Source organism: Lepisma saccharinum, chromosome 14 (genome assembly GCF_977018435.1).
Source record: "Lepisma saccharinum chromosome 14, izLepSacc3.1, whole genome shotgun sequence".
Lineage (NCBI taxonomy): Eukaryota > Metazoa > Arthropoda > Insecta > Zygentoma > Lepismatidae > Lepisma > Lepisma saccharinum.
In genome coordinates, this window is record NC_139242.1 from 72,578,348 (window position 1) to 72,591,550 (window position 13,203).

Sequence of the window (13,203 nt, forward strand, 5' to 3'; positions counted from 1 at the left end):
CTCTCTATCGATATCTATTTCTGTCTATCGATATCTATATCTCTCTATCGATATCTATATCTCTCTATCGATATCTATCTCTCTCTATCGATATATCTCTCTCTATCGATATCTCTCTCTCTATCGATATATCTCTATCGATATATCTCTCTCTATCGATATCTCTCTATCTCTCTATCGATATCTCTCTATCTCTCTATCGATATCTCTCTCTCTATGGATATCTCTCTATCGATATCTCTCTCTCTATCTCTCTCTATCGATATCTCTCTCTCTCTATCGATATCTATCTCTCTATCTCTCTCTATCGATATCTATCTCCCATACAGCACAACATGGTTTCAGATATGTTACGGATACGTAACTCGTGAAACATTGTAACATTGCAGCAACATTGCGAAACATTACTGTGATGTTTCAGGTATGTTTCAGCAATGTAAAAATGTCCGCGAATCTAACATAACATTCGTAATGTTACAGAAACATATCAGTGCAACATTACAGAAACGTGTCAATGTAACATTGCAGAAACATGTCAGTGTAACATTACAAATACATTTCCGTAAGGTTTTGTGATATTTCAGCTACATTACAGTGATATTATTTTACATTACGGTTATATTGAATGGAATCAGTACTGTATTCACGAGTGAAATATTTAAGGGGGCCTATTGGGGTTAAGCCCCTTTATTTCAATATTTATTTGTAAATCATTTCCTGAAAATAAAATTCACAATGTTTGATACCTAATTATAGGAATGATATTTAATTATATTTATTTTACCTCACCTCAAATGACCACGTATCTCAATTGCTAGAATTATTCTCGATGGGGGGGGGGGAGTGCATAAAAGTACGAAATACACATTCATTCACACCAGACAACAGTTACAACTAAAAAAAGAAAAATACTCGTATTCGCCATCAAATCCTAAACTACCTTCAAATGTGTGTAAAGTTTTACATGCAATAATAAGCTCTCCTTGGTTTGTTGCACCCTGTCACAAAGAAGGTGGGATTTGAGTGATGTGATCAGCATAATGCTCCCGTCCCCTCTACTAATAGATGAGAGGCTGGAAGCATTTGAGTGTTGTATGAAATTCATACATGATTCTATGAGTCACGGTCATCTGATGTCTCTGTATGAATGAAAACATTTTTCCTGGACAGAATACATGTTCCACATGTATGGTTTTCAACCTATATGGTGTTCGAACTTTCAGAATTACACAGCAATATTCCAAATTAATTTCAAACATCACAAATTGAGCACATGTCTTCAAATATATCTTTCTGATACTAAAATTTACTATGTGACATTCTCACCTTTTACGTATCTCAAATAAAAATTCAAAATGAATGTAATAATATCCTATATACTTACATAATTGGAGAAATGTAGATACACTTTGACCACAAAGTAAATTCAGTAAATGAACCAGTAACCACAACTGGGAAATAAATATCAATTCACAAGTGCAAAGTGGAGACAAGCTAAACTTAGCAATTTTTAGGCAGTAACAATACGAATAATATAATTGAATAATAACTAAAAATTTATAAATCAATGAAAAGTTTTGACATTCTCTATAATATTAAATGTGCAGTGTGTATCAGAGGTTGTGGTTATTACTTAGAAAAATTAATTCTCTTAATGTTACTTGTGAGCAATTTCCATTGAATTATTACTTCAAAGATATAATTATATGTTCTCATTTCTATTACTTTTTAATCATTTATATTTCACCCATGTTTGACTTTCAACATTGTTATGGTGGTTAGGATGAGTTGGTCAGTTTCAGAATACACTGAGAAATTGAATTAAGCTCCTTGTAATGAAGGAATTTCTGGTTCGAAACTCTGGTAGAGGCACATTGCAGTGATACGGATCCCATTTTGAATTGTAGGTCCAGTCCCGATTAGCCTATTTGTGCATAAAGTGGACTTAAAACATCAATTCAAAGAACCAAATAAATATAAAGAAGCATACTTTGATACATTTTTTTACACCAGCGAGTGATCAGACACTATCCATGTCACCATTGAAGTCTAAAAGTTGGACATGCATCACTTCAAAGAAAAATTATTATACGTAAAAATAATATTTTTTCATAAAATATATTCTTTATTTGTCTAAATTTGTCAAAATACAATTGCTTCTGTTCTGTTAAGAAGTATTTCATTGCAGGTTCTCCACTATAACCTCTTGTTGGAGTGCAGTAACATTCATTTTTTCCTGAAAGGAAATAATGTCATAATATCAATTCTGGTCAGAATTTTCATTTCAAAAAACAATATTTTGCACAAGTAAAATTAACATCTTAGCCTTGAAGAAAATTGCAAAGCAACATCAAGAATTTACATTCTTCATGTCAGCACCATTCAGTTTTTTTTATAAAAGTAACCTTGGAGAATGCTGTAAAACATTGAATTTTGACAAGAAAAATGCTTTTATTTCATATTATTTGCTCAGAACTAGCAAAAAGATTTTTAGTGAATGCTCAATATGTTATGTAACATCCAAGTCGTTAATATTAGTGAAGATCACTGTTTCCATCTACTTTTTTTAGAAAATTTCTCAGCATTCCGCAGAAAAAATGTCATATTTAATCTTTCTTTAAACATGCCAAATTAAATACAATATCTGCAACTTGTGCAATCGTGCAGTATCATAATTAGATTTTAACCTTTTATTTTATTTTTGTCAATAATCCATAATTCTACCTACCTAATTACGAAGAAATGATGATTGTATGGATTTTTAGCATAAAAACAACTAAATATTACCAATTTTTTACCTCTTCAAACTTAATAATAACAATTGAACCACAAATGACCTAAATCTAGTAGGGTAACTTCGGTGAATAACGCCAGGCGGGAAACAACGCCATTTCAAAGTTTCAACTCTGAAAGCATGGACGCATGCAAAGTTAAGGGGTGACTCACCGTTTTGCGATAATCAATGGTGCCTGGTAGCATTGCTGATAAGAACGGTTGCCATTGTCGAGCCTTCATTTAAGAGAAACAGTTTGAACAGTGTAGACGTTTGAGTTGCGTTTCGTGGAAAAAGGGTCCACATTTTCATCGCGCCGACAAAGATGAGTGTTTTTCTACTGTAGGATTAGATTTTAAATGTTAACAATGCTGTACGTACACAATACGTTTATTACGTAAGTGAATGATGTGTGTACGGTTTTCAGGGTCGGTGTCGTAAGTTTAGAACAGTTGGTTAAACTACAGTCTGTTGTTTCGGGAAATAACACCATCATCGTGTCGGGGTATAACGCCACTCAATTTAAACTCAAATTTAAGGAAATGTTGATTTCGAAAATAGGTTTATCCTTGCTCAGTTACTTTCGAGGCGTACAGATATTTATTCTCGGCTAATTTCCTCTTTCAGATGGCAAGGAAATGTAGAAATATACGGGCCAAATGGTCAGTAGATGACTTTAGGCAAGCTATGGCAGCCGTCAAACACGGAATGAAGACAGCATGTGCTGCACGTTTGTTCCAAATTCCTCGCAGAAATTTGAGGGACTGGGTATCGCGAAAAGACAAAAAAAGACATGCTTTTTCTAATAACTTACTACAGTAATTATTTTTCCTAGTACAGTTTAGTAAAGAAAATGTGAATGTTTTACTTGTAATTAAGATAATGTGAATGTTTTACTTGTAATTAAGAACATGGCGTTATTACCCGACAGGTCTGGAAATAACGCCATTTTGCATTAACACAGAATTTAGTATTTTATTGCTTTCATTATAACAGTGCAATCAATGTTTTATTATTACACAATACAGGAAAGTTCATTCTCCTATACATGTAAGTTTCATGTTCCTAACAATAAAAATGTACGAGTTCTAGAACGAAATGACCAATTGGTGGCGTTATTCACCGAAGTTACCCTATATTAAACTTGTATTGTTTCATAGTTTTAAATTATTGTAACTTGAAATCCAAATTTTGTCCAAAAATGATCATTCTTGCGAAAGAAACTAATCTTAAAACAGCCATAGAATACTTAATTACTGCTAAATCTGCATAAAAACTAACTGTTGGAGTCATGATCATCTTAGCATTGAAGAAAATTGCAAAGCAACATCAAGAATTTACATTCTTCATGTCAGCACAATTCAGTTTTTTTATAAAGGTCACCTCGGAGAATGCCGTCAAACAGAGTCAATTTTGGCAAGAAAAATTGCTTTTACTTCATATTATTTTCTCAGAACTAGCATGAAGATTTTTGTGAATGCTCAATATGTTATGTAACATCCAAGTCATTAATATTAGTGAAAATCAGTGTTTCCATCTACTTTTTTAGAAAATTCCTCGGCATTCCGCAGAATTTTTTTTCATGTTTCATCTTTCTTTTATCATGTCAAGTTAAATACAACATCTGCGACTTGTGCAGCATGAAAAAATGAAAGTATACAACAAAATCTCTTCTGATTTTACATGTATTTCATAACAAGAATTTCTCACATTATAGTGGATAATGAGACAGGTCAAAATACTTATATAAACACTAGCTTGATAGTCTGACATAGCTAGTTATTTTTTTATAATATACACTGTCTACTCATGGCACTGTGACACTACTAGTAGTCATGGCATACTGTCACTTTCAGAGGGCTGTGTTTTTTTTTAAAGCCAGTATCATGTTTGTTTTGTTTATAAATTGCACTTCATTGTAAACAGAATTTTGATTATGACTGCTATGTTCATTTGAGCTATTATTAAAAAAATTTTCATAGGATAATTTTATTCTTGATAGCTTGTGCAACCAATCGAGAGCTGATCTAACAAGTATGACCATGGCTGTGGTGCTGCCGTAGACTTGCATTACGTAACGATGTCACAGAACAAATTAGTTGATTCGTAATTTGTATTAGATAGAGGCTCTGAACGTAACAAAACTTACGTGGTATTATTCTACGCCTCTTCACTACGTACAGGGAAGTGAGAAACAACATTTTTTTAAAAGGAGGGGACAAATTTTGTGCAAAATTTAGGGGTAGGTCATATACCGTAAACGAAAACTATATAGCTATTTTTAACAGTAAAAACATGCAGGAAAATACTTTGCGTCTAGACCATTCACTTTTTCACTACACACAACGCAGGCAACTTATTTCTCGCGATTATAGTTTCATGAGGTGGAGAAGTTCAATGCTTCTTTACGTCCACATATTTTAATTAAACAAACAAAACCAAATACTTCTTTAAACACTGGCTTGAACTGCCTTGTTTCCACTCACTTTTTCACACATCTTACACAACACAGATTCAATAGGATAGCGTGCATAAGTATAACACAATTAAACACACTTTGGCATTAATAATATTCAACTTACCACTCAATAAACAACATTATTCTTCATAAGATGTGCACGACTCCCGGTCAGCGTTGAAGGTAACAACATGGCCGCCGCAGAAAATGTCTCGGATGGCCGCCACGCATGCATGATGACCGAATCCAACGTTGCGGAAATGTCTCTGAAACATTTCTCAGAGATGTAATTAAAATTAGACGTTGCAGAAACTATACAATGAAACTATAACATTGCAATGTTTCAGAAACAAAACTGGGACTTCATGTGATGCTTTCTGTAACGTCAACGCGAAACCATAATGTTAGAAACATATATGAAAGATTGTAATATTTCTGAAATATGTCTGAAACTTTGTGTGCTGTATGGGCTCTCTATCTCTCTCTATCAATATCTATCTCTATCGATATCTATCTCTCTCTCTATCGATATCTATCTCTCTCTCTATCGATATCTATCTCTCTCTCTATCGATATCTATCTCTCTCTCTATCGATATCTATCTCTCTCTCTATCGATATCTATCTCTCTCTCTCTCGATATCTCTCTCTCTATATATATATCTCTCTCTCTATATATATATCTCTCTCTCTCTATCTCTCTCTCTCTCTATCTCTCTATATCTCTCTCTCTCTCTCTCTCTCTCTAACTCTCTCTCTCTAACTCTAACTCTCTCTCTCTCTCTCTCTCTCTCTCTAACTCTCTCTCTCTCTCTAACTCTCTCTCTCTCTCTCTAACTCTCTCTCTCTCTCTCTAACTCTCTCTCTCTCACTCTCTCTCTATATCTCTCTATATCTCTCTCTCTCTATCTCTCTCTATCTCTCTCTCTCTCTCTAACTCTCTCTCTCTCTCTCTCTCTCTAACTCTCTCTCTCTCTCTCTAACTCTCTCTCTCTCTCTCTCTCTCTCTCTCTAACTCTCTCTCTCTCTCTAACTCTCTCTCTCTCTCTAACTCTCTCTCTCTCTCTCTAACTCTCTCTCTCTCTCTCTCACTCTCTCTCTCACTCTCTCTCTCTCTCTCTAACTCTCTCTCTCTCTCTCTCTCTAACTCTCTCTCTCTAACTCTCTCTCTCTCTAACTCTCTCTCTAACACATATATATATAATGCGTGGCTCGACATTCCTGGAAGGGCCTTGGCGTATCTCCCGACTGCCAGTCTCCCTCCCACAATCCTACCTAGAGGCGTGGAGTTCTTCAACCGGTAATAGTGACTTGGGGTCAGCACGTCGAACCCTCAGCCGTTCTAGATATCCCAGACCGGATTACGCTACTCACTCGTAGCTCCCAAATTTCCTCACGATGGTGGGTTGCCACCGGTCCTATACACAGGCCGAGAACCCAGAGACTTAACCCAGATGGACTCGAACCCATGCCGTCCCGCAGTTGGAGCCCAACGCACAGCGCCTTAGACAGCACGACCACGGATGACGTATACAGCGTGTTCCGCTTAGAGAGATCGATAAATAATTTGAAGTGTAAATTATGGTTTATTAACACACTTTTTCACGTACCTTGATGTAGAAACTCTGAGTTTAGGAAAATAGTCAATGGAACTCGATATGTCCGCCTTGAGTTGCCCTACAGACATCTAAACGGTATTGAAGCTCCCGCCAATTTCTATAGCATCAGTGGATTGACTACCGCAGCTGCATTTGTAATGCTTGCGCATGCGCAATCACGTGTATTCACTATTCGTGTATAAACTCTGAGAGCTTCTCTATCTTGTAAAATGAAAATCATAATATCTTCCTCTGTTTTTAAACAGTGATAATTTATTTCTCGATCCCTGTAAGAGGAACATGCTGTATTTTCAACGTTCCTCCAATTTACTACCTAACATGTCACGTGCAGCCACACAGTTACAGTAACGTATCAAGCAGGCAGATGCGAAGCCTTTTGTGTCGTACAGTTAGTTATTTTGTCAGTACGTTTTACATCTTACATCACTAGCATTGCAGATGTAAGTTGCTCTCATTTGAACTGTTTGAACAGTTCCTTTGAACGGCACTCATTAATGAACTGTTTTCATGAGTGAATCACAATTGGGCTGATCTTGTGTAGCTTTTTGCACAGTCTGTTTCGCTTATCCTTTGTGCCCTTTTAAGCCGCCGCCAATTTAAGACTTAGCTTTCATCGCCCATGTCATGCCTTTTGTGGCCCTTTTATCTGAAGGCGCGTACGGGGAAGGGGCATTAGCTTTGGAGAAGTTGTCTAGAGAGAGAGAGAAAAATAGGCTACTCTCTTCCCACCCGCTGCCCTTCCCCCTTCCTGTTCCGAGAAGAAAGAAGAAAAACTTTTTAAGCCGCGAGTAAGATTCCTAAAGCATAGGCTTTTTCCTTAATGGCATTTTCTAGCGGAAATTCTAACGATCGCGCTAAGGGAATAAGAATGCGAATCATTTTTCACTCGCCCGATGTCGCCACAATCGCTCGCTTCTTCTCGGATTGAAGTGTGTAATATATTTCATTGGATAACTGGCGACAGAGGCACAAAATGTGTGTTTTTATGAGACTGTATATCCGCAAGGAGATAACGACTTCTATTATTTGCTGATCTCTCTATTTGTCACTATGACGGTAAACATCTGCCATAGATTTATGTATGTAATGGGATAGAAAGTGGTCTGCACTTGTGCTGCAGGCGTCGATGGAGTGGTGGCCGGCGTTGGATCGTGCCCTATCTATTTTGACGGAGAGTTTCTTTCGGCCAGCTGTAGTTATGTTTGGGAACGGAGCGGAATCCAGCACCAGATATGTGGCAGAGAAGGGATTGCATATTAATTAATATATGTAAAGGTTAAAACTTCGATAGCGGCATCGACTTAAAAAGGAAGTATTTGCCTGACCGCGATCTCATAAAGGAGATTCAAGGAGGAATGGAGGAGATTTGGGCCGCTGCCGGAAGTATAACTAACTATACCACGTCCACCCATACCTTCCATCGGTACAGAGAAGAAAGGAATGATGGATGCCAAAATACAGGCGTGGTTGTGATCTTCCCACTCTAAAGCTCATCCCGAGGAGAAACAGGGATGCTCTGATCTGGATAAAGCGTCATTAGTTCCGTGCATGGCAGCGGGAGGTGAGACTGGCTTGAGCCCCAGATTGATGGCCTTTACGAAAACAGATCGTCTTAACCTTCCAAGGTCACTTGGAGGTATCCTTTTAGCAGTGAAAGCTGCTAAATAATTACATAGCGCGTGATGAAAATGAGGCTTGATAAATATGAGAGAGCTATTTAGCGCTCTTGCAAAAATAGCTGCACATACGTAACATACTAAAGGTCAGCGCAAATCGTCCAATATATAAACCACATTGCACCGCATAGGCAAGAGTTCAATGCTATCAGCGCATAGGATCCTCGATTTTTGTGGGTTTGTTTTACAAACTTCGTTTTCCAATCAGTGACTCATTGTTTCCATTATTTTACCCCTTGGTACATTAGTTCTCCAAATGTTTGCAGAGAACTCTCAATCTGGACTTCGTATTTGTCAACTCAAGACTAAAATGCAACGTGTTGGCGGTGTGGACAGTAGAGATAGAGTTAGTCAAGTTTACATCGCAAATGTGATTACCCGAGCATTGAGTTCGTATCGAGATTGTGCCTCTATACTCTGCATTCGTCACACGGTTCCCTGTTACGATCTTTGTCTACTGGGGAACGCACTTTATCCCTGCATACAACCATCAGCTCAAAGTGAACATAAAGCCGTCTAGATCAGAGGTAAGACACTTTTCTCAACACGTCGACTCGCAAAATGGTGAAAGTTTATCGTAAAATGTGGACTTATTTATTTGAAGCTCCAAGTACCGCACTCTCACCATTTTTCACCCAAATGTTTCACAAATACAACAAGATGGTAGTCATCTATTGATGTAGCCCCTCCAAACTGCCACGCTTTTGGATATGTCTAATGCTTCTGAAGACTCAAATATTGTCTTTTATCACCAGGTTTAACAGGCTCAAGAACATCATTTTTTTATAACTTTTTTTAATTTTTTTAATTTGATGAAAGTCTCCAGTGATAGGCTGATCGGAATTGACCATGAAGTTTAAATTTGGAACTCATCCACTATGCAATGTGCCTGAACAAGGGATCTAACCCGAGACCCCTGTAGGTTTTTGTCTGTTTGTTTATTTACTTTACTCTTATCCTTCAGTTACCATGGCAATGGTAGGAATTATGACAATAATAACCATCCAGTCCGGCCCTGGACCCCTATTTATGCAGAGCAATTCGTTAATCTCTAGCACAAGGAAATTACTTTCGTTCCTGTTTATAGTACTATATCTTGTTTACATGAAACAGTGCAAAGTGTAGGTTGGAATTGATTCTTGGTGGGTGAGGTACCCGACTGAATTCGCCCCTCCCAACTGTGACTTCTAGATCCACCACTGGATGTAACAAATTCGATTGTAGTGAACATTCTGCTATATTCATCCTAAATCACTAGTCCTGACAGAGTACTGCATGGGACCACTTTCGCTCGCTCAAACTCGTTCGAATCCCCCACGCTCGAGCGTGCTATGCTCGAACGTACCACACTCGTAGTAGAATGATTGGATACACATGCTGACAGACCTGCCTAAGCAATTACAAATATTGTATCACAGTGCAAGAAGTACGTTGACATCATTGTTCACTTACCGAAAAGGATAATCATATTCTGCGAAAAAATAAAATGCAGTTATAACATTCCATCGAACATCATTTCAATGTGACAATAATTGTAGAAACATAAAATGTCAGACTAGGTAGTTTCAGCCCATAATCATCTACCGGTATGTTTTCATATAACTCGGTAAGATATACAAAATTTCATTTTAACGTTGAGATGACGACTATGGTCTTCTATTTTTTAATTTCAGTTCGTTTTTTACTTCACGATCCATATTGGAGGGCCCACTACCATAGACAAATGGCGGAAACACGTGTACAAATAGAGTTCGAGTGCATTTCGCTCGTTCGGTTGTTTTTCGCTCGAGCGGAAGATCAATCAATTCTGTGTGCCATCTAGCGTTGCCCGTGCGAACTAATTTGCCGCTCGAGCGAAAAACTCTCATTGCAGGACTCTAGTCCTGACCTAATTGCATCACACATATCGTTTATAGTGAACACTCACCTTTGGCTATAGTGGTGAAATGTCCATGAAAAATATCATTGTTAGCACCAAAACTGCAGCACAGTACTTGAAAACAAACAAGCTTGAAGGAACTCATTTTTTGTGTTTTTCTTTTGGTAGCAGGAGGAGACAAATGGAACGAGGGGAGGTCGAGAGCGTGAGGGGAGAGGGTTGGGGGTGTGACTCATGGTGGTGATGAAACGCGTTTCGGGGCGAAGGGTATCGTTGCTTCGAGAATATGGTTTAATGAAATTAATCTCTGGTAACCCATTTTCCATGGAGAAAAATCATCACACATTCCAAATGCTGAGGTTTTTTCTGTGGAATACCGAAATTTCGGTACCGGAATCTGGACAAGAAATTTCATAAATCAATACAGAATTCGGGAAATCATATCCGTATTTCCTAGATACTGAACAGTTTGAACATTTCGAACAGTCTTTTATTAACAGTGCTTAAGTTTCGAAAATTTCTTTGAAACGGAAGGTTTCACTTCGAAACTGCAGGCACAATCTAATTTCTACCACGGGAAGGGGTGTTTGAGCTACAGTTTCTCATTATGATTTCTCTACATAATCACACAATCTCTTTAATCACCCCCCAGATCAATGCACTTATGCATTCTGTGCTGCAATTTGTTTAGTCATCTGGTAGAATGATTTATCCCGAGTCTCGCACCACTGAATGACCGCCTTCGTTCGTGTGGAAGTGACGTCCTCGAAGTGAATATGAAAATCTGAGGGAGACAGGTCTGGGGAATAAGGTGGGTGTGGAAGTGCGGTGAATCCACACTCGACCAAAGCAGCCTGTGCAGTGAGGCCTTGCCGACAGAGGTACCGAATCACGGCCCTGTCGGCCACTCTCTTCTCTTGACGCTTCACTCATTTTCAACGTAACAAAAAATAGAAGAAAACATGCGAATTTCATAAAAGCTCGCACAGTGTGTCCTAAAACTCGCACCTTGCATCCTCCAAAATTTTAACTACCTAGCATCACTGCTTCCATGTGAGGCTCAAAACTTTTCACTCTCCCCTCGTATTACAGAGGCACTTGATTAACAAGACATTCTCCATTCTCTTTCAGTTCGACAGGGCAGGAATCTCATCCCGATGGACCCCAACGGACTCTCAGACCCTTACGTGAAGCTCAAATTGATCCCAGACTCGGACAACGTTAAGAAGAAAACGAAGACCATTAAAGCTTGCCTCAACCCAACATGGAACGAGACGCTCCTCTTGTAAGTACACACATTCTGTTTATAATTTTCTCGCCCAGGGAGCATTTGTTTGGTTTTTACTATGCAATAAAACGAACATCTGTATTCGAAAGATTGTACTACGGTCACAGACTATCAAATAGGGACACCTAGATCCTTAAACTTTTCCTTACCTGAAATTGCCATTGAAAATTTGCTATTCAAATCCACTTATCGCCGTATAGTTATGCAACACACACAACGTCTTGCAGGGAAGCGAGCATTTCAGGATCTAGGTTTTCCATTTTTATTGCCGATGACTGTACATACGTAGCAGTTACATATACGAGGTGTGTTAAAAAAGAAACTGAACTTAGTTTTACAGGAATATTATCACGTTTCTAAACAATATCGTCAATTGACGTGGAAGGTCCTCTGTTGAGGGTGGATTTAGTGAGGCATGGATATCTCAGTAACTTCTTCTCGGCTAAAATATAGTATTTTCATAGTATTATGCAGACTTGGCTGTAGTGGGTTGAAGTTGCGAAAACGTGCATCTTAGAAGGAATGGATTTTTCTTGAAGTTCTGTTGGGAAGTGACGTTTCCTTTACTTCGATCTGCTTTGCTGGTTTTTGGTAGTGGCGTACTGCGATGATTGGATCTCATGTTACCCCTGTAACTGTCGTTCGGTTTGAGTGGGTGGTTCACAATATAACCCAAGTGTTGGTCCTTAGAAGGGCCGACTTGGGTTTTGGTGCTATGTCAATTTCTTAATGTATGTATGAGTTGTCTATGGGTGTCTGTTTAGAATTATTCTTCGGTAATGAACTCTATTAGAGCTTGTAGAATTGTTGTTACTTTGTCTGTGTTGTTTTTGTCTGTTGAATCTTGTCTTTGACGTTTTTGACTAGAGTCACGAGTCTTTAATCTTGAGGTATTGTCAAAAGCCATTTGATGGTTCCGTTTGTCTCTTCTTGTTCCTTGTTTGGTGTCTGAAGTGCATATTAGGACTTCTAATGCAGTCTTTGAAGCTAATATCGTAGAACTTCTAATACAGGCTTTGAATTTTACTTACACTTTGTTCACGCAGGCTGCTATCTTTCCTACGGATTGTCCGATTAGAATATCCCTCTAAATTTTTATCAAATTTCTAGACTGCGTCTTATGCTCAGATGTTCAATGTTCGTTCATTCAGATTGGAATTAGAATAACTACTATGGGCGACATCTGTTGGAGTGTTTATTTACATCTTCAACGGCAGTGCGTTAAATGATCGATTTTCGAACTCCCCACCGAAGTTTCCCCTGGGTTCGAGTCCTGGCTTGGGTATGGGTGTTCATCCGCACTGCCGTACGCATTGGGGGACTGAATGGACTACAGCCCCCTCCGAAATTGTGAGAAAATTAATGTTTTCAAATAAAAGCAGTGAAAAACTCGGGAAAAATCTGTGGTAAATACAAGTCACCTTAAAATGACTCCCGAATACCATTTGCGAGTGAGAGGCTTTTACGAATAGATATTTTATTGAGTATCCCCCCCCCCCGTAGAAAGCAGC

The 13,203-nt window shown here is 38.3% G+C and overlaps 1 protein-coding gene across 5 annotated transcripts in view; it reads left to right on the plus strand.

The window, feature by feature from the left end:
* Positions 1–13,203, plus strand: part of Pkc53E (Protein C kinase 53E) — a 524,230-nt gene that overhangs the window by 386,630 nt on the left and 124,397 nt on the right. For all 5 annotated transcript variants that reach the window (XM_083135905.1, XM_083135906.1, XM_083135901.1 and 2 more), the window contains exon 6: positions 11,536–11,689. In XM_083135905.1, the coding sequence (XP_082992031.1) occupies positions 11,536–11,689 (154 nt within the window). The remainder of the gene's footprint in view (positions 1–11,535; positions 11,690–13,203) is intronic.